The sequence below is a fragment of the Aquila chrysaetos genome, chromosome 10, assembly GCF_900496995.4.
Source record: "Aquila chrysaetos chrysaetos chromosome 10, bAquChr1.4, whole genome shotgun sequence".
Taxonomy (NCBI): Eukaryota; Metazoa; Chordata; class Aves; order Accipitriformes; family Accipitridae; genus Aquila; species Aquila chrysaetos.
In genome coordinates, this window is record NC_044013.1 from 27,188,535 (window position 1) to 27,216,129 (window position 27,595).

At 44.0% G+C, this 27,595-nt stretch overlaps 2 protein-coding genes across 8 annotated transcripts in view; both read right to left on the bottom strand.

Moving 5' to 3' along the window:
- Positions 1–7: 7 nt before the first annotated feature.
- Positions 8–11,155, bottom strand: LOC115347754 (vitamin K-dependent protein C). The gene is made up of 10 exons (XM_041126672.1): positions 10,962–11,155; positions 10,268–10,428; positions 9,828–9,911; positions 9,279–9,439; positions 8,273–8,297; positions 7,612–7,722; positions 6,746–6,886; positions 6,271–6,380; positions 5,216–5,333; positions 8–678 (listed from the first exon to the last, which is right to left on the bottom strand). The coding sequence occupies exons 3-10, from the start codon at positions 9,892–9,894 to the stop codon at positions 110–112; spliced, it is 1,302 nt and encodes a 433-aa protein (XP_040982606.1). The 5' UTR covers positions 9,895–9,911; positions 10,268–10,428; positions 10,962–11,155; the 3' UTR covers positions 8–109.
- Positions 11,156–15,200: 4,045 nt separating this feature from the next.
- Positions 15,201–27,595, bottom strand: part of DGKD (diacylglycerol kinase delta) — a 62,044-nt gene continuing 49,649 nt past the window's right edge. For 4 of the 7 annotated variants that reach the window (XM_030027499.2, XM_030027497.2, XM_030027505.2 and 1 more), the window contains 8 exons: positions 27,190–27,324; positions 24,115–24,266; positions 23,214–23,325; positions 22,955–23,047; positions 22,459–22,578; positions 22,003–22,120; positions 20,618–20,748; positions 15,201–19,480 (listed from right to left, as the gene is read on the bottom strand). In XM_030027499.2, coding sequence (XP_029883359.1) covers positions 19,391–19,480; positions 20,618–20,748; positions 22,003–22,120; positions 22,459–22,578; positions 22,955–23,047; positions 23,214–23,325; positions 24,115–24,266; positions 27,190–27,324 — 951 coding nt within the window. In that variant the 3' untranslated portion in view covers positions 15,201–19,390. The other 3 variants (XM_030027500.2, XM_030027498.2, XM_041126666.1) reach the window with 3 other exon arrangements.

Here is a 27,595-nt window from a genome sequence, read left to right on the forward strand (position 1 = left end):
CACAAGGTTAACATATACTCAATATTTAATACTGAAGGTCTGACAGTACATTACACTGCATACTGTCACTAGCACATAGCCACAATATTGCAGACTCTCAGTATCAGAATCAACCCTTCCAAGAAGCCGACATCTCATCTATGTGGTGCTGGATCCACTCAAGATACTGACTAACTTTGGTGTAGACTCCAAATTTCTCCCTTCTTCCACAGCCTTCACCCCAGCTCACCAGTCCTACCAAAAACCAAGTATCCTTATATTTAGTGATCATAGGGCCTCCACTGTCCCCAGTGCAGGAATCTTTTTTGTCTCCTAAGCTCCCAGCACACAGCATATTGTCAGAGATAGCAAATCTCATTGCCTGGGCACACTCATTCCGGGGAACCATGGGGATTTGAATATAACTGAGGAAAGTAGAGTAATTGTGGTTAGCATCACTTGTGCTGCCCCAGCCAGTTACCACCATCTGCTTCCCACTTCTTGTCAGCTCCTGTTCTGCCAGGTCGCGGGTGGGAAGACAGATAGGGAGTGCGTATTTGTTATACATCACGGGCTCAGCCAAGTGCAGCATGGCTATGTCATTATCGGAGGTCTCCTTGGTGTAATTTTCATGGCTCACACATTTATCAACCCAAATGGTTTGCTCGTCTGCCTCAGTACGGAGACGGTGGAATTTACCTGGAAGAGCAAACAAGAAGATGACAGATGCTACCAAATCTTCCTTCACCTTTTAATGCCAAGGCATCTGGATTACACTGCTCTTTAGAACTGTGCTTCATGTTTTTATTTCCCTTATAATATAGACATCTGTTCATTTTATGTTATAGGTTTAACAGCATTCTTACTAGATGGACAAATCTGTAAACTTTCCATATTTATGTAAATCATGAATACATACAGTACTAAATGAGTTAGTACCCTAGAAGTACGGTCATCGGCTGAGAAGCTGAAATGCCTATGTATTGCCCTGTTGTGCTGGTATTACAGTACAGTTGTGCAACTTGAGAGATCTTCTTCAGGAGCAAAACAATCTTCTTGGAGTCAGCACTGAAAGCTGGGAGAGCAAGCATACAGCAAAGCAAGACCTTTACAACACTACATGAGCTTTATGCTGTATAACCAGTGCCTGAATGACTGAACTTCAGTATTTATAAGATAAAGACAACTGACTGGTAAGGCTATTCCCTTCTGAAATCTTGCATCTCTATTTTAAGGAATTTTTGACTACTTAAGACTTCTCAGTTGTTATTTCTGCTACGTGATCATGGCCACTTTGTGGGCCAAACAGTTATGGAACAGGAAGCAGGAAACTAAGTTGAAAAGGGCCAGAAAGGCAAGAACAAGTCACTTGTGATACACTGGAGAAGACAGAAACAGATTGCTCTGATAGGATGTGAAGAGATAGCCCTAAGAATAATTATCAGTGGCTGGCACATTTCTGAACTGTGCTGTTGGTTAATTTAAGCTTCATATCAAGGCCTACTTCAGTATGTACTTGATAAAAACACTTCTTTGGGGAACTGTCCATTATGCACATTCAAGCTGCAGGCAGGCACACATCCAAGCACACGAGGTGGCAGGACATCCAGGCTGACACCTCACCTCTCCTCATGCTGCGTGTGTGTGACAGAAGTGTCCTTTCCTTCTCGGTCTCTATAAGTGAGTTGGAAGTTGCTCTTCATTACCACCTTTTCAAATGTGTGCTTCACAACACTGTCCTTCAAATTTGTTCCCCGACCCCTCCGTTAACTTTTCCCTTCTTTCAGTCTTATTTGAATCTCTCCAGATACAAACTCTAAAGCCAAGTTGCTCTGACTTTGCATGACCAAGGTCTTCTGAAGTCAATTGCTTTGGTGTAAGTTCCCCTGTACTTGAGCCTGTCAATGAGGTATTGCAGCTCTTTGGGGTTTTTTTTCTGTAAAGGGTCAGTGTCTCCAAGCATAGGGACTTTATGATCCACAGTAGTTCCAGAAATAGAAGATCCCCAAAGACCCCTTAAGTCCAGCTTTGGATCTGGGACTTCCAGACCAATTATTTCTTAGTCTCTCCTCTTCCTCCTCTGCAGACAGCCAATGGATGTTTCATACATGGACAGAGCAGACAGCAGATGGCTCAAACTGCTCTGGGGGGACACCTGTATTAAATAGTACCAGAGCCTGAAGGACTTGCTATTATCAAGCCAACACTCACAAATCTGTTTTTTTCTGCTATCACAACCTCTCTTCTTTGTGGCAACGGTGTCCGTAGCACCCTTGGAGCACGTTTCCCTGTTACCCACTCTGCAGCCACTGTGGCTGCGGGCTGACTGGCAGGAAAGGAGCAGGGGTTTATTCCTGTCTTCACAGATACAAACCTCTGCTTTAGGCCTCAGAAGTAACTCTGGGCTCGAACACTGTCAGATCATGTCCTCTGAGAAAGGCAGTTTAGTTGTGCAGGAGTATACCTTCTGCTCTGTAAACAAGCATGGCCATGAACTGTCTCTATTCTAAGAAACCTATGAACAAGTGGGTGACAGCTTTCGCACCGGTGCTACTGTAGCAACAGCTCCCCCTGCTCCAGCCCAGGAGAAGACCCTTTTGACTTCTGGTGGTGAATACTTCCTTTCTCAGTTGAGTTATCCACCCCAAGAGTTTCAAATTCCAGAAGTCCTATCCACACCTGGATGTACCGAACCTAGAGGCTGTGTGAAATGCATCTAGTTCCTTCTACACAATAAGTAGCATCATAATCTCGTTGCTGGCAGAAAAATATTAACTATGAAGTTCTACATAAACAAGGAAGTGAGAGACCTGTTCTCTGAAGGGAGAGACGGTATTTTGAATTGAATCATTACATTCATCTACCTGCTCTGTTTTCTTAGAGCTCTGAACACACTTCTGGATGCTCTTAAACTGGAGATGTAAGAACAAGAGCCACAAGTAGGAAAATTGGGTTGTTCTTAAATCCACCTTCCAAAACTTCAGCTACTCTGAGATCTAACTTTTCACTTCAGACACTACAAAGCCATGTGAGTCCTGCTACAAGACTACTCCCCAAGCTCTTAAGTGCAAACCCAGATGCGAGCTTCCCTTCCAGTTTTGCTCTTAGGTATGGCAAGCAGAGAGCTACAGTGGGACGAGTCCAGAACAGTGCTGGGTACCCCAGCCTGACAGAGGCAGGTCAAGTATCACCTCTGCAGTCTCAGTATGAACACCTTCATCACTGTCATGGAGCTCACACCTGCCCCCACAGACACAGCAATGTCTCCACTCAAAACTTTGTTCCATGTATCTCACTACGTGTCTCTAGGGTTTAGGGTTCTTCTGATGAGAACTGCTTTTCTGGTGGCAGTAAAATGCCCAAAAGATACACATAAAAGGACAACCATGTGATGATGTTAGGCTGGGTCTTAAAAAGGTTCCCTTCTGCTTGACCTGGAATATCATTTAGAGAAGAATCTCTTCTCTCTTGGTGAAGTGTTGGTCTGTAGTCATCTCAGTCCTGCAGCCCCTGCCCCCCTCCCCCCCCCCCCCCCCCCCCCCCGAGTAAAGGACCCTTCTGTGGTTTCCATCTCACCACAGCAATATTGCTCAAGACTGAATGAGAAGGGTTCTCTTCTCATGCATCACAGCTCTCAGTCCATGCCCACACACTTGCTTCTTCCTCTATTAATAAGAAAGGTCTTTTGGGCAGCTAGGAGAGTGAGTCCCTATTGCTGATCATCCTCACATTATAAATTACTCTGTATACTCACCCCAAATTTCTGTGAGATGTCTCTTGAGTTTCATTTAAGCCAAAAAAAAAAAATCTTCTCAAATCAGGGTTCTCAAGTGCTGACTCTTCTTCACCCACTGGAAATCACTTTTTATTTGGACAGCACAAGACTCTCTTGACAGATCCCACCCCTTCTTTCTTTGCTGCAGAGAGATCTCTAGGCATGGCTGTCCCAGCTGAAAGCTTGTCAGACTGCACAGATCTCTACCAAGACCTGCAGTATGAGGCCAGGATGGAGTAATTTAAGTGCAGCCTCAATACTTCCCCTAGTTACCATTTTCCCACTGACCTAATCCCTTGAAGTTACACTCAAAGCTACATCTAGCACTGCAGAGCATTCAAGACACCCCATCTGATGGTTGCTTTCCCCCTAAAATGTTCCAAGATCCTTTACCAAGCAAACTGCACAGGTTTCTTCTTCTTGGGCCTCACTAAAACTAAATATACATACTGGCAATCACTTAAAAGGGAAGAAAATGACTTACTAGTAACTGGAAGTGCTTGGAGATGTGTAGTCTGTACGCATATTCCCAAACTACCACACACACTTCTACTATGACGTCCCTCTGCTGAAAAGGTGGATATTCTGGCACTAAGGACCCAAGGCTGTATCGCATGCTTTTCCACTCATTCTTTATGTTGAACAATGGAGGATGTACATAAACACATCCATCCATACGTGCCTTATTGTCTCTGTTCTCAAACATCTGCACATCCACAGTATATACGAAACATACATACAGACAATATATTTCCAAGGCTACGTATACAGACAATGTATTTCCAAGACTCTCCACAGTTACTGGGAACAACCTATCTTTTCACTAATGGCAAAAGCAAGCAGTTGAGTTGTTATGCCTCTGTCACCAATGGTAGATAGAAAACACTAACAAAAAAACCCAGTCTACTTAAGTGTGAATGGCTCACTAATTATTTTTGTCCGTTAATTCAGGAGCAGTACTGTACCTGACACAGATTTTCTCACGCTTAAGAGCAGCAGTGCCAGTAAAGGCAGTGTTGCCATTCTGTAGCACCTCTCCTCTACTGAAACTCTCTTAAGTAATGGTGTTCAAACGTATGAAAAGGCAGGAAGAGGCACTGTGACATTCTCCTCCTGGGATCAAGACTTTTTTTTTCAGTATTGGGATGACCTTGAATATTTTCATCATCAGAAAAACACAAGCAGAAGAGAACAAGTCTTTCTACTTTATAGACAAGCAGCAGTGCTCAGGAGACAGCTCACTTCCATAGTAACGTTGATAGTGGCTCAGATGAAATCAGATTTTTACTAAACTTTTTTGTTTTGTGCTAAGGTGCGTATTAAATACTTCCTAGACAACCTACTCCTACAACCGAGAAGGACTTTTGTCTTCCTAACTTGCTCGGCTTTCTCCTGAGATGCTAAACCTTGGGAATGAAAGAATTGTATTTAAAAAAACAGGGACAGGCTTTTTTTCCATACCAAGTCTTACTTTGAGCCCCTCTTCTGCCTCAGTGCAGTGTGCTGCCGTTAGGACCCAAGATGGATGGATGAGAACACCCCCACACAGAAATTTCCCTTTGCTATTTTGCAGCATAATCTGAAACAAAAAAAGAGAGGTCTGACACTGCATGGAACACAGCTCACAAAATATTGTACACAGTCGTCTTTGCGGCTGCAAAATGCCCAGACGCATCAAGCACCAAAGCATGTCACATTCATTGAAGCCAAAGCTCTACAGTGGGACAAAAGCACTATGAATGGAACACTTACAAAAAGTTTTGAATATTCTTCCTGAATGAGGGCTGGCTTCATCCAAATCACGATGCTGGTCACTGCGAAGAAGCACTTTGGTACTTCAAAGCTTTGAAACACAGAGCTCAAATGAGGGGATTATTCTTGTGTGCACAGCACACCAGAGACAGTGTATCATCTCAGGCTCCAACTCTCATGCTACAGTGTAAAAGGGCCTTTAATGTCAAATAGAACCAGGCCCTGATTATATGCATTCACTAGTTTCATGATAAGCTCTGTGAGGTCTCCCCTTTCTCTGTGATGTCCCGACCTGCTCTGTAAAGCTATGGCATATTTTGGTGATTAAATCTGCTAACTTGAATTTATGACAGATGAGGCTTATAAGAACAGATCCATGCAGAAAGGGGGAGAAGATTACCTCACACTCACACCATAAGGCTGTTACAGTAGCTGAAGCATGCATCACACAGCATGAGCTGCAGTGATTAAGTGGCCTTCCCCAGGATGGAGCAACAAAGTAGGTAAGTGTCATCACTATCCTTTCTCTTGACATTGTTGGCAAGGTAAGGTAAAAAACTTGGCAACGGTGACAAGGTCAAGAGTCCTAACAGGTAGTAAACTATTTTTTCCTGTTACTCCAACTTTTGGGTTGCTTTTGAAAAAGCTAAGCTAAAGGAATCTCAGCTTCATGTACCACCACCACTAGTAATGTAGGTGCCTTTCTGGAGCAGCAAGGCAGGCAGAGCTGTTTGGGAAGAGCCTGAACTATTATTTCTCCTTACCTGCCAAGGGCTGCCTCCCCTTCTTCCTATTTTTCCCTCAATGAGCCGAATATTGAATCCTGCTTTGGCTTCAATGTAGTCCATTTTCACTCTTCCACAGGGGAACTCCACTACAGGAGACACAAAGAAGTTAACTAGCGAAGATCAGATCACCCAGTCAAAACCTCTTTCTAAAGCACTCCCTCCATCTCTCTAACCTAGGCAATACTATTCAGTGGCTTCATGGAAGTCCCTCAATGCTTTGCAGAGGAGGCAGTTTCCTGATTCCCCTGTATGTCTCCATGATGCAAACACGGGTTAAAGGCCATAAAGTGGGTATGAAGTTGGGAAATGCAGGCACAGAGTTTCTCTGCATGGAATAGATGTTTTGAAAACTAGTACAAAGTGCACTGCAGACAATTCTTCCATAACACCCTCTTACTTCATGTTTGAATAATGGTCTGCCAAATCTCAACTACAAACATCCTCCTCTTACCTACAGGCTCACACATGGTATGGTCATTCATCAACTGATACCCAGACGCACAGCTGCAAGAGCGGCACTGGTTGGCAGGGTCATCCCTACAGAAATGTTCGCATCCTCCATTATTGACAGTACAGTTGGTGTATTTGACCTCTGTGGAAAAAATGAACAGCAAGAGAGACATGAGAAGTTGGAAAGCCAAAGAGTCACAGGAAGGTAAAGTGGCAAAATGACATTGTCATTCAAGTGAGCAACAGCTGACAATGGATTTGGGATGACAGTTGTAGGCTTTAATGGCACTCGGGCCCTGAGACAGCAAACAGACCTTGGTCCAGAATAAGACAGTGGGGAAATGGAGAAAAAAAAAGAGATTACTGTCAGGGCAGGTAGACTGGAAAACAGAAAATTCAGTCACTGAGTGCAAGTCAGACAGTGCACAGTGTTGATGATACACGACATACACGCTCAACCCTAAATATGCTATCCAGCTTTTGTCCAAGGAAGAAATTGTCACAGTAATGACAATCAAATATTTGCAGTGAATGTTTTTTTTTTCACCCTGTATTGTAAAAAAAACCACCATCATCCCTGTACTGACAGTTCTGAAGTAACTGAAAACTCTGCTTTACAGAATTATTTCCAGTATTTTTTGTAAAATTTAGTTATCTCAGATCTCCAAACCTCTCCCATGGCAACATAAACTTAATTTTGTTTTAGATAAGCGCAGATAATCCTTTTACCACATCATGAAGCAAAAGACAAATCACATTAGTAAAGAAAGCAAGTATACTGTGCAATGTCAAAAGTGTTGATCCCTATTACACAGAGATCCCCGTCACAAATAATGTTATTTTATAGTGGATTAAAGGCAACATTACCATAATTGCACAAAACCCCCTCCCAGCCTTTGTTACAGATGCAGGAAAATTTTCCAATATTGTCCTTGCAGATCCCATTGGAACAAGGCTGTGGGTCACACTGATCTCCATCTGAAACGGAGGCAGGAAAACTCAGTCCCTGAATCATACAGAGCTCACAGATCAAACATTAACAAGAACAGACCCTCCCCAGATTCCCAAGCATCATCCATAGTTTCTGCCACCAAATGGTGATACCTCCATGGTGCTGGCCCAGAGACAAGGCTAGTTGTTTGGATTCTGAATCACAGCTGTAGAGTGGAGTGGGCAGAAGGGGAAGAAAGAGCAAAACCTGAAGCAGACAGGGCAGAGGCAGGTTACCGTGGAAGTGAAGAGCAGGGGTGGGGCTCCTCTTTGGACCATGTCAGGCAGGGTTAGAGCATCAGAGAGCACTTTTGACCAGTGCCTTAGCTCTGGAGAGATGACTGATGATAGACACAGATACACCTCAAGTTTTTTAGGAAGGCTGCTTGTATGTTAGAACAGGAAAACATTCTTTGCACACCCCATATAAGAGAGAATGAGAATTTGAATCAGTATGTGATACATGGCAGCAGGAAGGCCAAGTACCAATTACTCTTGAGGAAACACAGAGAAGTGATTAGGGAAGTCTTTCACTTACCTACATACTTGCTCCAAAAATTTAGCTGTGGAGAAACAAAACTTACGTTAAGCTAGATGCAGATTTTTAAAAAGTGAAGGATTTAAAGTGTATCATGGTCTTGGCCAACACAGCACTGCACTCCAGTCAATAGCGTCAGTCACATTCTTCCTGACAGTGTAGTGACTGGCACTACAGACCAACAAAACCGGCCAACCCGGACATTCATGTATCGCCCATACGCAGCACATATTCCCCTGCCCTGCTCGCAGGCCCACCAGCACCAGAACCGCTCAATATCCCCACAGCTTCTCTGTTTTCTTGTCACTTACTGCCAGGTAAGTCACCAGTGTTGTTGAATGCACAATTCATTTGTGCCCAGTTAGACAAAATGTGGGCATTGTGAAGACAGACTCCACTCCACTCTGGCGTCTGAGCAACAGCAAGGACTGGTTCATCCTATGTGGCGAGACTACTGTGCTTAACACAGTAAGAAAAAGTCCAAGCCAACACAATGATTAGGTGTGGAAAGGGGCAGGAATCAGTGATGTTGACAATAAAGGTAGTGCCCAATTGTAAATATGAGGTTTGGAGAAGGAGAGAGAACCTAGTGATAAGAGAAATGTTTGTCAGGCACAGGTGGGAGACTGGGGAGATACAGCAAGACGCAGCTGGCACTGGTCAATGGACAACAGAGGGCAAAGGACTGGAAGGACTGCAAAAAACTCAGTGGCAGCAAGAAGAGCCAATGGGGTCAAGCAGGGATTGAGACTACCTGGCTGGGACCAAAACCTCACAATTAGGTCAGATGGGACATGCATGAGCAGCCAAGTTTTGTGGCCCATACAGGTGGTAACTTGACAACTGCTGTAACACAATCACATTCAAAACCATGCCTACACCTTCGGAGTCAGGACTGATGCGTGTTCAGTGCTGGCAGCAAGATCTCCTATGCCCTGGATTGTAAAACTTTAAGAAAACAAACAATTGTTTAAGTCCCACATTCATCCTTAAAAAACCAACTTACTGTTGCTTCCTTGGTTTCAAATATCTCACTGGCCTCCTCAAAGTCACACCGCTCTTCAATGCACTCGCGCTCCACAGAGCCTGGTTTGAGCTCCTCCAGAAAAGAGTTTGCCCGCTTCTGGATTTTCAAGACTTGGTTTGCATCTTTATTGCTGTAAAATACTGGAAGCAAAAATGTGAAAGCACAAGCAGGGAAAAGAGCTGGCTGAAAACTGGTAGTGGTCCTTTCCAAACAACACTTATCAGAGCAACAGCCCCTCTCTAGCACAGCAAGAGAGCCTGCTCTAGAAACCACGAGCTGTCAGTGCTGTGCTGCAGAAGCAAGCTCCAGCCTCTGCTCTGTGGTACTCAGATAGCTTGTCGGGCTCATGAGGGCTGTGACCAGGCAGCCATCATGGCCCAGCACTGTGTGTGCCAACCTCTGCTAGAGGAATTCAAACCCCCCATAATGGGAACGATTCCAGCCACTCCCTGTGACTGGTAGATGAGCAGTAAACACACTTGCAGCGACTGGAAAAAGGTTAAGGGTATCTCTAAAATGAAAACTTACTTGAGGTACTACAGACTTGTGAAGAGCAGGCAGCCAGCAGCACCCCTATGGTGACGAGCTTCCACATACCGCAGCAGGAGTCACCTAAAGAAGAGAAGGTAGGTGTGAAGGGGAGTGCACTGCTGAACTGCAGAACAACCCCCCTGCTGCAGACAGTTTCTATTCAGATAGCTCTGCTAGCTCCTTCACTTGTTTTTCTCAGAGCAGCTCCCTCGCTGAATGCTGTGCCGTGACTTTCTCCGATTCCAGCTCCAAAGCAGCTGTTCAATTTGATGCCCTCCAGACTGGTTTGCTAGTTCTCTTTAACCCATCAGCAGCTCTCCCAGAATCTGCCCCGACATCATCCCCTTGTCACCAGACATTTTTTACAAGCTTTATGCTTCATTAAAGCAAGCTGTACTTTGAAATCCCGAAGGATACAATACTTCTGAAGCACTTACTGCTTTATTCAGTGTGAATCAGTGTGATCTATTCTTCCGCCATGAGCTCTGCTGGAACTTAGTTAATCCATAACTTCAGATATTTACTCTTCAGAGTGACATGAAGGGCTTTCTTTTTAGTCATTAAACAAACAGTGCTCAGGGGGAGCCTGGCAATTTACCTGCATGCAGGAGAAACATGAAACAGCTGAGGCATCCACTCATGCCTTTTTCAAATCTGTTTTCTTTTCTTTTGATTCTCTGGCAAGGAGAAATGGTTATGTTTAGTTCGTAAGCGTGACCACCCAGTGCTGAGGTCTCTTGACCCCAAAAGGGACACATATTGCTATTTTTAAAGAGTCCTCCCCCTTTACTTTCTCATCAAACTTTCCACCACAAAACAGCCAAGGCAACTAACCCCCCTCAGCCATGAGCAGGCAGTGCCTGCCCCATCTGCTGCCTGCTGTGAGAAGGCAGGGCAAGAAGCTTGTACCAGCACACTGCACCTTTTGGTGTACTGGACTGGGTCTCAGCAGCACAAAATCTTCTATTGAATTTTGAATATTAAACATTTTAGAGGAAAAACCACAATCCTTTTCAGAAGTTTTCTTGCATTGGAGATGGTACAAACCAGTGCATCCCCCTTCTCTGAAAGCAGTTTGTGCAGCAGCACCTCTGTGAGCAGTACAGAACATGACACCTTCACGCAAATTACCTGTGCAACCACGTGTCCTTAGGGGTCCTTCGTCGCAAGAAACTGCCACCGGGTGTCAGGAAAAGGTGGGCCTCCCCAGGATCTCGGCTCATGTCCAGTGACACTGTTTAGGAGAGGTCCAACTGTTTTATAAAACTTTTTTTCTTTTTCCTTACAAACTTGGCTGTGGACTTTCTTGAAAACAAGCTCTCTTTAAACAAAGGTCTCAAAGTTCATCTATCTGGGACTTGTGCTGGAAAAAAAAAAAAAAAAAAAAAATGCAGCATCCAAAATCACAGCTGGGAAAGATGTGTGCACTGCTAAGCTCTACTGATATATTCTTTATCCTCAATTCAGCCATTCAACAAGAAAATTTCAACTGAGATTTAAGGATAACAGATTTTTGCTGAAAATAAAGTTTATGAAACACACCTGAAGACAGGAAACATAAAATAGGAAATCTAAAGAGAAGCAAGTATAGTACCATATATTCGATGTATTACTCGTAATATCTGTAGCTGACCTGGCCATCTAGAAATAGCACTTTGCTACCACATGGGTTACAAGTTTTTGAATACACTTCCATTTCTAAGACTTGGTATAGGTTGGAAATTTAGGACACGCACATGAACTGCCAACCTAAAACATCTAAACTAATGTGTCAGCCTCCTAAAAAACTTTTTTTTTTTTTTTTAAACCTATACTGATACTTGGAAAGAATGAATTTAGTTCTTCATCAGCCCTTGTGTTTTGGGGGCTTTATATTCCTGCTTTCCCATTTCTCTTGCTACTGGAGTGCTGAAATATGTATTTCAAAAGCCAGCACTTCGGCTCTCAGGTGAGTCAGTCTCATATGACTCCAGGTACAGGGGATTGAAGAAATGATGCTCCAGGATACTTCAAGATCTGCCCAGTTTTGCAAGCCAGGGAACCATTTCAATCTAAACAATTACAGTGTTGGGCTCACTACTTTCTAGTTCCCCTTCATAAAAAAATTAGTAATATTTCTGAGGAGGGCTAGAAGAGGGTGAAGAGGAGTAAACAGAGAAACTTCATAAGAGATTGGCAAGACAGAGGCTCCACATCATTTTAATTAACACTGTGGAGAGTTCTGATACACACTGTGTTACCAACAGGCATTAATAATCAAAGGAAATCACCTCCCTGAAGTAAAAAAAAGTATTTCGGACGTTTCAAATTTCACAGCTTAAAGATATCCCCCCTTACAACCTGAAGGGAAAGAGCACACCAGACTGCACACTGTGTTCTTGTTTCCCTGTGTATAAAAAAGCCAAATGCTTTGGTTTTGTCTCTTTTACAGGAAAGCTTCTGGAAAACTCTCAAATGTGTTCTCAGCCTGTAGCTTCTTAGCCAGGAGTGCTGAATCACTCCTCAAATTTTTCCAAATTGAAATTGTAATTTAAAATGTAAATTTCCATAAATTAAAGAGATTCTAGACAGATGTAAATTTTGATAGCGAGGGGAACTGAGACGGCAAAGCTACAACGCCTCAAAATCACAGCTCTTCAGCAATCAATCTTGTATTACATTCATCAATTCTTCCTACTTCTTCCATAACAGCTTTTAATTTACAACAAATCTGAGTAACTCACTGAGCAGCTCCTATATGCACACCAGAGCCTCTCCCTGCCAGAGCAATACCAAGGTCTCCCTCTCATCCTGGACACTGATTTCTTTCAAGACTTGTAGAAACATAATGTTCTGTGAGCCATCTTTCCCCATGAACCATCTGAAATGAAGCAGTAAGTTCCAAACAGGCATTAAAAGGGGTAAGACAGGCTGATACACACAGCACCAGACAAACCAGACCACTCCTGCTTCCCTAGGAAACCAAGCTGAAATATTAAGTCTCCTCAGGCTGCTCTTCTTAAAAGAAAAGGTCCTTGGAGGCCAAGGTTTTGCACCGCTCACACACAAGCACAGGAACACATTGCCAGGAACACAGAAACACCTCTCTGTGGAGAGCCTTTCTGTAGGGACACAGCTCTGAGCACGTCCTCAGCAGGCTGCTGGGAAGCGCTGCTGTGAATCCAGTTTGCAGCCGAGAGGAATTCGACAACCTGGGCAGGAAGCAAGCTGCTCCTGTGGCAGTCCCTCCTAGCCTGTTACTTCCCTGGTTGGTATCTGCTCGCACCCGCCTGAGGCTGCAGCTGTGCACAGCCTTTAACAAAAGCGAGACCTACCACTTGCTCCAACTCCTCCCGCTGGCAGTGCAGCCCATCAGCCAACCTGCTCATAAAGGACAAGAGGCCTGAAATCGCCCCCATCCCTGCTCCCCGGAGGAAAAGCCATAGGCCACAACTGACTCATATTTTACCCTGAAGTCAACAGAAGTGGTGTGTCTTTTAGGTCATATGCAAACTCCCCCACCTCTTCCTTTCTTGCGAAGACAAAGACTTACGACCTTCCACGCCACTTGGTAAGCCAGCAAAATACTGGAACTCCAGACAGAAGTTGCTAGCGAACTGCCATGTATTTTTTAGCTGTTATTAACACAAAATGTTATCTTGCGCTGTCTCAGAGCCTTTTCATTCTGCCCATGTGAGAATTAAACATCTCAAGCTGCTCAAGGCCCAGCTGGTGGGTGCACAGTTATTCATTCCAACCAGACACACAGCAGCCAAACAAGGAATTTCCCTTACCACTCTGAAGCTGCTTTACAGATAAGGAATGACAGGGCTTCTTCTAAACCTGTTCATTTCCAGTGCTGCCCATTCAATGGGAGCAGATTTCCTCAACTTCTCAACTCTCCTGACACTTTATGCTGCATTAAAACACCCAAACACATAAATCCCCCCAGCCAACAACACTTACAACACGGGAAAGAGCAGCAGAACACATTTTTCAAAAAAAACCCCTCATTGGTACTTCATGATCTTTACAGGACACCTCGCTCCCTACCCGCTCCACCCTCCCAAGATCCATTGAGTAGTTATCAATCAAACCAAGAGGATGGCAGCCCTGATCAGGAGGTCTGATACCCCAGTAATGATAAAGTGAGTGGGGCAAAGAATTTCTTGCTATTGGCTTCTGCCACATAAATAAAAAAAAAGGCCAAAATGAATTACCTGTATCAGAGGAGTACGCACATCTTCTGTCTCTCTGCTGCTGCTTTCTTTGCATGTTTTCTGTAATGCTACTTAATGCAGAGCCTGACACTCAGGTCCGGCACGCGTGTGAGCAAATGCAATGATTTTTCTTTTCTTCTTATTACTAGGACTAGGTAACTAATATTTTAATGATCAATTTTACCATTTTCATCTTGCAACAGTATATAACATTACTTCGGTTTCTTATGTTCCTGTCACATGAACTATTCTCTCCACACAAAGACAAAGTAATTCCTTCAGTTTAACTATCAAGTACAAAGGTCTTTTTCACATAGAAAACATTCACAACCATTATAAGTTACTTTCCATTTACTTTGCATCAGTACTATGGAACTCCATGACCATCCTCTCAGTTTAAATTAGTCTGCTGAAAGTTTCTTGAAAGCATCTTACAAACACATCAATCTGCACAGATGGAAAAGAAAGCTCATCACAATCCAATCCATGGACTACTCACTCAAACATCTCCAAATCTTTTAGTCTTGAGTTTACAGGCGTCATTATATGGCAGTCAATTTCTACATTTCATGACAAAACTCATTTCTCCTACATTTTTGTAAATGCACTTTCACTTTTCCAGTTGCCGTATATATTACCTGCAATAAACTGAATGCACAGAGGCACAAGCAGAGTAGAGAAACAACTGTTCCCGTCTCATCAGGGCAACGCACCGCCATGACCTGGAAGACGTGGTCACACCACACCACACCACACAATTAGAGGTCTACAAGCACATGGAGGTTAACTAACAAATACCCTGCGGAGTTTCTGAGAGAGTCTTCCCATCTAGCTGTGGGTTTGCAGACAGTGGAGCTATGATCAGGATGAGCAGCAGCAGAACCACCATGTTTAAAACATCTCTTCTTTTGTTCACTGCAGAGATACAGCTAATAAAAATAATCTACATGATGTCTTCTACTCCATGCCAATTAAACCAATGCAAAGAAATGCTACAAAACTAATCTACAACAATCATGTTTACCATTTCACTCCACTCTAAGGAACAGCTCTGAACTTCTGATGCAATTCCAGATAAAGGCATTTTATCACAGCACAGATTTTCATTAGCTGGTTCCCACCAGACGGGCACTGCAGCCCCCTCACACAATGAAATCAGTAAAAGAGAATCTTTACTGGAAGCTCAGAAACATGTTTACTTTATATACAAGAAAAAACTTATTTACAACAATCAACAGTAAACTATGTACAAAAAAAATACAAGAGACATTTCCATGGTAATCACTGTATAAATTAACATAATAAATAGCAGGGAAGCAGGTCCCATTCTTAAGGCACAAAACCTTCTTCCCAAGACTGCACAGGGATTCACTTGCTTCCCTATGCTTTTGACAGGATCACAGGAATGGCGGGGAGACCCCTGAGGAACAACAATCGGTGGACGATGATCTAGACATGCAGTCACTGCTGACAGTTGTAGAAAAACATCTTTTTTCATCCTTTCCTTTTTTTTTTTTTGCTTTTTACAGTACACGCATCTTAAGATACAAAATATTTCGTGTAAACAGTCTTTTTTAAAATCACATAGATAGTATGCACATTTTTAAATAATACTAAAACAATGAACAAAGCTTTCCATACGATTTGGGTGCAGAAACATTCCCAGGACTGGCACTGAAGGCCTCAGCAGAGCTGGAGGCTCCCGGGTGCCCAACTCTTGTGTGGCCTGGCCAGGCCGGCACCTCCGGGCACCAAGCAGCACAGCTCCCCTCTGCTGCAAAGAGCAGGCTCCTGCTGCAGCAGGGGACACCTGCTCTCAGCACTAAGATCCCACAAGCAAAACCAGAAAGACTGCATCAGTGCTAACAGCCCTCCCAAAGGTAGCCCAGAGCAGGACGCCACCGATAGCTGCTTCACGGGCCAAACCTCCCTCAAGCCTCCATTGCATGCACTCCCACTGAACCAAAACATCCTAACACAGGGTACATTATCTCTGGAATCTGCCATTAAAGTTAAATATCCAGGGCAGTGCCAGAATGTGAAACAATGTACTGAAACCTCTTCCTAGCAGAAGAAACCATATGCCCAGCTCACTGCAGACACTGCCCCAGCATCACTGCCAAGGGTGAGGGATGATAAACAGAAGGTGCCACACAGCTTTCACATGAGTAGCATTTTTTAAGAGACTAAACATATGCGTGGTATGTGCAGTTCTAGCTTCTCTCAAGCTGATGTTTTACCTGAGACTGCAGGAGAGTCTCTTTTTTGGCAAAGCAGCAGATTTTTGTTACTAATTGTCTTTCCTGTGTTTCTCTCCCACAAAAAATTATCAGATGCCAGAAGAGGAACTTGGAATAATGTAGCCAGAAGTTCAGCCTGGCTCCCTACTTTGCAGATAACTCCCACTGACGTTTGACACGAACTGTCCTCATTTAGTCACAAAATCTCTTCAACAGAAATTTGCATTATTCCCAGTGAGACACACAGAGCTATGACCCTTTTAATTAGATATAAACCTTAATAGATATTCAAAGGCACTCAGGTTAAATGTGGATTGATCCCATTTTCTAGCTCTTAAAAGAAGGTAGAACTCCCTCCCTGCCTCCAGTAAGCAACAGACAGGAATATACTGGCTATGAACCCTTTGATAAAATGTGCACATACACAAAAAGGATCTGAACCCCTCAACATGACATATCATAAAAGAAATGAACATTGGTCTGTGCAGGCATCATCGCTCATAGCAGATGGCTAATGGCCATCAAGCCTCTACAGATCTGGCACAAATTAAGGAACATGCCTGAATCCATAAACTCTTTGGATTCCCCTGTTACTCTGAGCAGGAAGAGTAGAGAGGAGCTGCTTCTATTGAGGCAAGAATTTAACCCCCCAGGAATTATGCAAGCAAGGCAAGTACATATTGTTTATGCATTTTTAACCATGAGGATGCCTGGAGAAACTTCACAGCAAGAACAGCTTCTGCACCATGTACAGGAACAAACACAGATCTCGCCTCTTCTTCAGAGTTATCACCTGCCTTGTGCTCCCTGCTGCTCTCTCCTCAGCAGGCACGCGAATGTCCTAACCATGCAACACTCCTGGGGACAGGCAGTGGGCTGCACCTTACTGTCACCAGCGAGCATGGCTGCATCCTGGAGCTCTCCTTAGTGGAGGTTTCTCCTCATTCTCATGCAGACGCTGCTCTGTGCCTCAGCGAGCAAGTGGGAGAACACAATATGTCTACAATTCTTACTCATCTGATACCTCAGGAATTCAATACAGTGGCAGGGGGGCTGTACTGATAAAGAAAAAATGTCGCTATGCAAGCAATTGCCAATGTATAGATAGCAGAAACAAATTCAGAGCAAAGCTGAACATATTTCTTGCTCAGTCCCCGCAGTATTTATAAGAGAAATTTTGCTAGCTGGATCAAGCATGTTTAGTCTTCTGTTAAATTCTCATGAGCAAACCCTGCCACTTGCTAGGCCGAGAGGAAACGTGGGTGAATGACAACTAGCTAAAGACAGATAGTGTCAGAATAATCCTTGGTGAAATCTTAAAGAATGTAATGGAGTCTGCATAACATGAAATCAGCCCATAACCTTTTTAAGCTGACAAGTCGTTACATAAAATAACTTGACTGACTGTTGCTAGACTAGAGAGCTGATGTCAATTTGATAAAATCCTTACAAATAACAAAGAAGAACGATGTCCTCAGGAAATTATCTTTTATGCCACTGTATATGTGGCCATTTTTCTGTCTGCAGCCATAGCCAGACAGGTGCCACTCTGTAATAATAAAAAAAATAAATACATACAAAATGATAAAGTAATTAAAAATTCCTGCTGTTTCTCCAGCTTTACAGAATGTTCCCAAATTCCCTTTGCAGTGATAAACATGGCAATACAACTATGCATGCTGGTCTTCGGGCTTTAACAGTCACCTGACCGAGGTCAGGCAATACAGTGGAAATTTGAAGGCCATCTAGGAACTCTGATTCAGAGGCACTAATTTTTCCATGCTCCACTGCTGGTGGTACCAAAGGCAATTTACCAACATACTCCAGTTTTCATTATGATGCTCATCTGCTCAGTAACAATCCTCCTTCTCTCAGTGCCCTTATAGAAGCCCTGATGTTTGACAGCACACGATAGCTCTGTCAGGGGTACAACCCAGGAGGGCTGAGCCACCCTAAGCTTTTGGTATCCACCTTGGAGTGAAGAAGCAAGGCAGCAAGAGAGAGTAGTAAGGTGGAAAAGCCACTAGAACCAAGACAGGTGAAAAGATGCAAGTACTACAGATAAATCATACCTTTTGTGACAGAAATAGTTTTCTGCACTGCAAGTTGAAGTAAAGAAACAGCTCTGTTGTCTGTGGCCATGAAGGTGGCACTAAATGGGTAGGAAGCCACTCCTGGCCATTGCCAGTCATGCTGCTCCCCTGACCAAGACAGAGCAAATTGCTCTGCATCTCATTCCATTTTACATTACATTTCTCACACAGCCCAAACAGCTAGTTAGCGTTCCTCTCCCTTTTATCTGGTCTCCTGAAGATGAATTCAGAGGGGAGAATGTCAGAGCTGATCTCCTGTAATCTTTTGGCTCTCCAGAATTTTGTCTTTTCTTACTGCCAGGAATTTCTGAACAATTGTTTGTGATGCCTGAAAACCTAAAGGTTGTACCATTGCCACTGGCTGGAAGAGGCCCAGCAGAAGACCCCACAAACTGGTGCAAACCACTGTTTGAAATACATGCATTGTTTGTTGCAAGGCATAAGTGAGTGAGAATCACTGGGTATTCATCAGCAAGAGGTCTGTACTGGCTTTGAATTTCTGATGCAAATCACATGCAACTACAGGTGGATGAAAAAGGGATTAGTAAAACACAAGGACAAGCTTTGTCCCACTTAAATGCTCTAAGATACAGGTGTGACACACAGATGAGCAGAGAAGTTTTGGGTCTGAAAAGACTGTCAGATGCTCCTGAACTAAGACTGGCCAATATATTTTTTGCCCTGAATAATTCTAATGTGATGAAGTTATCCAGTAAAGGTAGCTGTGTTGCAATTCTCAGGAGTCCTGCACTGTCACTGGAACCAGAACTTCCCACATCGGAGGACATGGTTCTTCAAAAGCAAGTGAGTTCTCTTCTGGGAGGCTCTGCCTGACTGCAGATAAGGTGCCTCTCGACTGGATGCAGCCGTACCCCACAGGAAGAAAGGTAGCACCATGCTTGGTTGATATGAGCTCTGAACAGCTACAATTTGGCTGTTCAGTAGAGACAGTTGTGAGCACATCTGCTCTGTGAGGTGACTGCTGTGCAGTTAGGGGGAATGGTAGACACAGGCTGTGAAAACAGAGGCTAAACCTCGCTGGCAGGAGTACTCCGGCTCAGCTCCTTGATCCCGTGCAGTATCCTCTTCATGTGACCCACTTTGGTCACACCCAGGTCCTGGAAGAAAAGAGAAAACCTTACCTTAGGAGAAAGGCAGGGGGAAATTCCAGGTGGCCAAGCAATGGTTATGAACTAGTCAGCCAGTTACACAGAGAGAAAAAAACCAAGTAGAAAGATTACAAACCTGATTGTTATATATGGAACCTCAAACCATGTGTCAAAAAGCTATCACAGCATGACAAGGTAATGAACACAGAGCAGGCACAGAGTAATGGAGAGAAACAACTGCAGACCATTAGCCAGAAACGCAAATTGCTTTGACTGTTAAAGGCCGAAGCAAGAGAACAGAGGGAGCATACACATCTCAAGGACCTAAGCTAGTAGCCAAAACATGCAGGAAGAACCAACCAGTCACATCAAATAAATGTGTGAACACTTGTGTACCATGCAACAAAACACACCCTGTAGCTGGATGGCATGCAGAGCAATCAGCTACACAGATTACAGCAATCCTCAGAACAGGAAGATGGTCAAAATCACAAATGAAGATCCACGGGCATTCAACAAATGCCATGCACTACTTTACAACAAAGTATTTTTCTGCTATATGCAAGTCACCAGTCTCTTGCAAAGAACCATCACTTTCAATTTTTCTCTGTAGAGAAAGCATCTCCTGATGAGATGAGTAGTAGTGCAAAGTGGTTACCAGGCACTATTTAAAAAGATTCTCTCCACCTAGCAGCCGCATCAAAGACCAAAATATTTTTTTTCTTGCAACAAAGGAGCACGATGATCTATTTGTCCAGTCACTACAACGTAAGAACCAAATTTTCCCAATCACAGCATGTTCTGCAAAGATGGTATGGTAGCTGAGAAGTTGAAAACTTCCATTCCATCATTAAAATCAGAGACTCTCAAGAGCACTATCTGCAATCTGCATGCTGGACTGTATTATATCTCCAGGAAGCTGCAGCAGAGTTGGGCAGCTGGTCCCTCAACTAGCTCTTCTACCTCCCTGCTATTAAAAATCAGGTGACCTGAAATGGTGAGAAAATAAAACGAGGCCACAATGAACCGGTTCATCTTGCCAAGGAACGTGGAATGAACAGCAGGCAAACCACTTCCAAGCACATTCAGCACAGAAGGTCATGCAGATGCAGCTGGCTATTTCTCATGAGCCGATCATCAAAGTACCTTGAGGTCCCTCCGTTCGAGTTGCAGGAGCTCAGAGCCCCGGACGTCATGCCGGATGAAGATATCCTTATACTCACAAAGACTGAGATGCTCAAGCCAGGCCGCAACCTCCTCCGTTCCCCAGAGGTGAACTGTTAGAGATGGAAAAGCAGGAGTGCATTGAGTACCCAGAACCCCGGAAGACAGCAAGAGATGAGGACACCATCAGCATTCAGTGCCAGAGAAGGAGGGTAACCAGTACCACAGCCTCAAACCAAGGGGAGGGCAAGGACTGGTAGCATGACCTACAGTCTCAAACAAAGGAGGTAGGGCAAAGAAGGGTAAGAGCTGTTCTCTTAAGCAGAGGCTAGCTACAGTAAAGCCAGGAGGAAGTGCATGTTTGTTTTGATGGGACTGGATGTGCTTTTTAAAGTTTACCCCCATGTTTAAGAAGAGTAAGTTCATTGATATTCCTCTGCTTACAAAATAACAGATTCATAAAATACATCATGAAGAATCAAGCACAGATTAGTTTGCTATTATGTACAAGCACTTGTGCTCAGTAACCAAAATGGCAACCTCTCTCCCCCAAGTCTGAGGGAGAGAGGAAGAGTTTAGACTTCCACCTTCTTGCACAGCCTCTAAATAAGAGAATAATAAAGATCCCAAGTTCTGGGAGGCAATGAGCAAGCACCTGCCTATCAGACAGAAGGAGACTGTACCCACAACTCCATGGCAGAGGACAGGACCCAGGAGACCACAGAACAGGTAGTACTTCTGAATTTTAGAAGAAAGTCTTTGTAAGGAGAGTATAAACCAAAAATCAACTAACCCAATTGGAGAGAAAGTGTCTTGAATGGCAATTTGTTGATTCATGGACAGTTTTTATCTACTGACCAGTAGGATTAAAGGTCAGGGTGCACCTGTGGTGATGCTGATCCCCAGCCAATTAGACATGAAACTTGATTAAAGCCTGAGGGTGAATCAATGAGAAAAACATCATCAACCATATCACAGAGAATTAGCAGTGAAAAGACTGGAGTTATGCGGACTTGGGCCCCACAGTCATTTTAATACCTAAAATGCCAAAATCCTCAAATTCACTTCACTAAGCACTCCTTAAAATATCCCTGAAAATGTCTGGATGTAGGCAGAATGCTTCAGAGGGTACTTCCTGTTTCTGCTCAGGAACATTTGTGTAGTACTGGGGGATCAGGGCTTAGACAGAACGGAGCAATAAGCTACTTTGCCATATGAAAAAGACAGAATAGACCTCCAAGAAAATGCGGATGCACGTGAAACAGAAGAAGGAGAGAACATGAGAGGAAACAGACAGACAGAGAACAGGTAGTGGTGTGACCACACTGCTGTGACAAAGAGACATGATGAATGAGCAGACTTGGTACCCGGCAATCCCATGCTACTATGAGTCTCCTTATTTTTGTTGTTCTTCTCCTTTTTAAACTTGGTCACCAGCCGGAATTTGCCACTGCGGCTGCGTTTAGAATAATCCAGCATCTGGTTCTGTAAGAACAAAAAGGGAGTATCAGGCAAACAGTCATAAATTGATTGGAACAGACCAAGAGCAACAAGTACTGTCAAGCTCAGCTCCATGACCTTGTAAGAGAGGAAAAAAAATTCTGAACTCATTCTGATCAAGACAGGAAAGGAAACAGAGAAAGTTGATCCCATGTCAGTCAAGGGACCTTAGCAGGAAATTACTTTCTTTAGCCCTAGGGAGTCAAGTTTCCTTCTTAATGATTTTTTCTCACATCAGTCGTATATTCACAGGAAGTCAAACACTCACAGTCAACTAGTGAAAAAGAGAACAGCTAGGGAAATACAGCCTTGGTCCTCCTCACCTCCTCATCACAGGGCTCCATAAGCTGCCACAGCCATGGGATGTCTGCCAGTTTCCTCAGCTGGAGGTCCATGTCTGCCAGGGCTGCTTGGAGCTGCTCCTTCTGTGGAGGATCTAATTCCTGGATCATAAATGGAAGCAAAGCAGAGTTATAAGTCATATGGTGGAACACATAGTCAGGCCCTTGCCTTGAAATTCCTAGCTAACAAAGCAGTTCCTCCTTTTAAAAGGAAATGCACAGCAGGCACTCTGCCCAGTTATTACCAAGTAAACAATTTTCAACTTTTCTGAGCTCCAAACTCCATACAAGCTAGCTTGACTGCTCATCATGCCTACGTAGCAATACCATCCTAATTCCTGGATGATTAACATTTAAACTGACTTATTACAAAGACAAAGAAGACCGAGACCAGCAAAATATTGCTTGCCAAGGCAACAGTAGGAGAGGAGAGGAGAGAAAGTGAGAGGCTGCTTTACTCCTGCTTTGTGCTTCTTACCAGCGCCATCTTGCCTGCCAGCAGCAGCTCTGTCTCATTATGCAGGGCTTTGACATTATTCACCATCTCTACAACAAGGCTGCAGTTCAGACCCTGCAGGGAAGCAATTCATGCGCAAATTAAGCCTGGAAATGCAGAGGTCTGAGCAGTCAAAAGGAAGAAGTCTTAGACAAGCAAGGCCTACTTTTGGTCAATGAGAAAGGAAAACCAAGAGCTATGGAACAAGGACAAAATGGGAGATGCCAAGTGAGTGAAGTACCTCTGTAGACTTGGATTTAGCGTAGACTTTGTCCATAGACTTGGAGCTGGCATTGACAGCATGGGCAAGCTCCTGTTCCATGTCCTGATAGGATTGGGCTATTTCCCGAATGCTAAAGAGAGAATTACAGATTGCATCAGCATATGCTCAAAGCAGGAGATCTTTTCTGACTGGGTATCTCCTTTTAATACCCATCTGAGTGACAAGAGCAGGGATAAAGCACGGGAGGGGCACAGCCTCTGGCAAAGCAGGGCAACTCTCCCTGCTGTAGTGAGCATGCATAGGCAAAGCAACGCAGACTTCACATGCACAACTCCAAGTGCATATTCAATTCTGCACATAAGTTGGGATCAGTTTGAAATAAGACCTAGATATTTTAGTACGGCCATGGTGATGTGAAAGGCAGCTGCACGTATGGCAGTTTAATTAACACTTCTCTGATGTGAGTCTGGGAATTTTCTCTCAGAGGCCTAGACCAAAGAGCTGAATGTCCAACGAAAGGATGAGCAGATGAGCATACAGCGACTTTTTCCAGAAATCTCTGCTGGGCATCAGGGTTACAAGAACCCAACCTGTCATCTGACCTCCTAGAGAGGCCTTTGTTTAATTTCTGATAAAAATCATTGGTATTCAAAGATAACAGGTTCTTTCAGGATTAAAGGATCCATATTTTCTCATGAAAGTAACATTTTTTGTTCACAATGACCTAAGAAAGTTTATTCAACTTCAGTCCTCATGTAGCTGGGACAGTGCATAATGAATGATGCTACTACCCCCAGTGACATGGACCAGCACTGCAGAAGGTAAGAGTGAACAGACCCATCTCCAGGAACAGGGAGTAGGACAAGAATTTCAGGCACCAAAGGATGGCTCCATTCACCAAAAGCAAACTGAGTCCCACCTGTGGATCAGAGCACCTGCAGCTTGACCAAACTGGTTGATCTGGGTTGATTCTTCTTCGGACATGATCTCTGGTTGCAGAGAGAAAGAGGAGGGTCGGGACAACTCACACTTCTGTTTGTCCTCCCAGGACTTCAGGGTGCTCTCAAATGCCTAAAAACACAGCAAACAAACCATAAGATACTTGCAAAACTCCTATTAAAAAAAAAAAAAAAAAAAAAAAAAAAAAAGGCTGCGTCTATGCCTGTAAAACATGTAGATCTGGTATAGACACTTTTCATTGCAGGACCCAGTTGTTCAGCTGCTGCTAACTTTGCTAACTAGCTGTCTGGGGTGAAGTTTTCCATGCCACATGCTTGCCTTGGCTTAATTTTTGCTTAAGCCTAGTTTTAGTCAAAATTGTTAGGCCAATTCTGAGGGCCAGAGTAGCAAAGTCCACCAATTCCCTACTGGTGGCAGCCTTTTCTTTGAGTAGCTATACTGCCTCTACACTTCAGTATTACTGTGACATCTCAGAGCTGGAAATTAAAAATGTTCAAGGCTCCTCCTTACCTGGAAATAAACTGGGCTTCCCCAGTAACTGGTGGGACAAGCAGCTGAACTCAGAGCTAGGACCTGTCCCACTTGCACCCTTATTGATATTCCTGCTGGCATCAGCTAGTGGTACAGGAAGAAGCAAAACATCCAATACAGAAGGATCAAAACTGGATATGGTGAGAATGAAAACTGACACACAAAGCCTTAAGGCAAGGGCAAATGGATCAATGAGTGCAAGAAATGGCAAGAGAGAAGGTTAGACAAGGGAAGGGACTATGGGAGGGGAAGACTGAAATAGGAAAGATAATTCAGAGAAGAAGATGAGGATAACAAGCAGGGGTGTGAAGCTTTCATGGAAAAAAAAAATAAAAATCAGCATTTGGGGAGCCAGAAAAGCAAAGGAGATTGACTGTGATGGGTGGATGGGAAAAGGGAAGAAAATGGTAGTCATGGATCCTGGGCCCGGGCAGTTAAATGAGGTAAGTACACACTAGGTAAGGAGCACAGGACTAAGGGTAGAGAGGGGAGACAGACAGATCAGAAAAGCCAGTGTCCACTAGAACACAACTGCCTTTGGGAATGACCCAAGGTTCTGGGGACACACCATTCTCCTGTGTCTGCAAATACCTGTGAAGCCCTGTGGTAAAGCATTCCCTTCCCCTACTGCTCCTCATACAGGACAAAACCAGGCTGTTGGCACAGTGCAAGCTACCTGCTGATGTCAACCTTGCTAATGATTCTTCAGTGGTCCAGATGAGGTCACATGAGGGAATTTGAGTTTTTCCATCTTCAATTTAGGAAACTAAATATCCCAAATCACATTTGAAAAATGCTACCAAAGGTACAGGGTCACAGACATGAAGAGAGGACCCCACTTCATCTACTGCATAGGACAGATTTGCTCTGTGAAGGATGGGGTGTGCAACAATGATCAAAGGACAGCAGGAAAAATAAGGATAAGCCCACAGTCAAGACAAAAGGTGAATGTTGCTCTGCAAAACTGGAACCTCTTCCTCAGCAGCAATTCCATGCCTGCAAAACCACGTTTGCAGGCAATGAGAAGTGGGATGGCACCATCACAACCATGGCTTCAGATAGCCCAACACACAGCATGCTCACTAGGGACTTGTGTGTCCTGTCTACCTCTTGTGCTCCACTCCAACTTTCCCACCATACCCACATATAGGTTGCCTCTCCTTTTCTCCTTCCCACCATCACAGCAGGAAACCTGCTCCCCCTTGCTCTCTTGTGCTATCTCCTTCAGTCACTCCCCCTCCAAGTCTCAGTGTGACACTGCAGAAGCTCTCTCACCCTCCAGGAAAGGCTGTGTCACTATTCCTGTCTCCTCCTCTCCACAACATTTGCATCAAGGGGTGACAGGACAAGGGGTAATGGTTTTAAACTAAAAGAGGGTAGATTCAGACAAGATATAAGGAAGAACTTTTTTACAGTGAGGGTGGTGAAACACTGGAACAGGTTGCCCAGAGAGGCTATAGATGCCCCATCCCTGGAAACATTCAAGGTGAGGTTGGACAGGGCTCTGAGCAACCTGATCTGGTTGAAGATGTCCCTGCTCATTGCAGGAGAGTTGGACTAGATGACCTTTAAAGGTCCCTTCCAACCCAAACCATTCTATGATTCTATGATCCACACTCACTGTTCTTTCCCAGCTCAAGGGGTCTTGGGTATTTCCCTGTCCTACCATGACAGGGGCTTTGTACGCCCACCTTTGCTTTCTTTTCATACCATCATACTTGTAACTTCCTGCCAGGCAATGTGCCCCAGCCCTGTATCAGGCTGCTTTCCATTTTCCCTCTTCATTGTTTTCTCTTTTCTTGTTATTAAGCAGGTGAGTCCTTTGCAGAGGACTTCAATTTGCTCTGGAAGCTGGGTAAAGGGGCGTTATGCTGCAAAGTATTAAGAGCTGCTATCAACCGGACTGTTAATGCATGGACAGTTACAGAGTTGAAAGGAACCATAAAGCCTGTTTGCAGCACAGCAAGCCCTTTATCCTTTCCTTTGGCTTGCCACCACTTAGTAATACAGTAAAACAGCAAGGATGCTTCCTTATGTGCTGGTACTTATCGGATGTATTTGAAAATTATGAGATGAGACAGACACACACTGCTGAACAAGGCATAAGACACTGCTCTACTTTGTCAACGAGGTATAACCCACATATTGAACAATAACGAGAAATCAAAATATTGAACAGCTGAATCTATACAATCCACAGCACTCAGTGAGGCATGCATCCTGTGGGGAAAAACAGCATGCAAGTGTGTTAAGAAATGCTGTCACAAGGCACCTATAAAAAGAAGCAAAATAAGCTTGCATAAACAACCTTATTTATGTGATTTCCCAAGTGGTGAATAGAAGTTTAATGATGTTCTTTCAAAAAAGTTTTATGGTGTGTAGCAAAATATGCTTCTTGCATTCACAAAGATAAGCTTTCATGTGTGGCCGTTGCCACCCTCTCCAGGAGTATGTGACATCAAAACATGTATGTACTACATAGTGTATGCAAGGCTGCTCTTACCCTGTCTCGGGTGAGGGTCTGTGCTCTGTTCTTATGAACAATCCAAATGTAACCCGGTGGCTGGATCCAGGCTTCTCCATCCACTTGCACGGGAACTCCCTCTTCTCCCAGGATTGCTATCTTCACCGTCCGACACTGCAAGAAGTGATTGCATCAGAGAAGCTCTAAAATATTGGGTTTTCCAAAAGCATAAGACATTCACTTTCTTTCCAAAGCACTTCCCCAGGTACTGTAGCTTTGGTGGTACTAGAGGCACACGTGCCTGGGTGGCAGGGCACGCTTCGCCCTCGTGCAGCTGGGACCATTTGCTGTGTCTTTGGACTACAAATCTGTACTTGAATTGCTGGCCTAACTCCTACCACAATGCACACTAGCAAACATTTCCATGCCCAAATTGCCCCTGGAC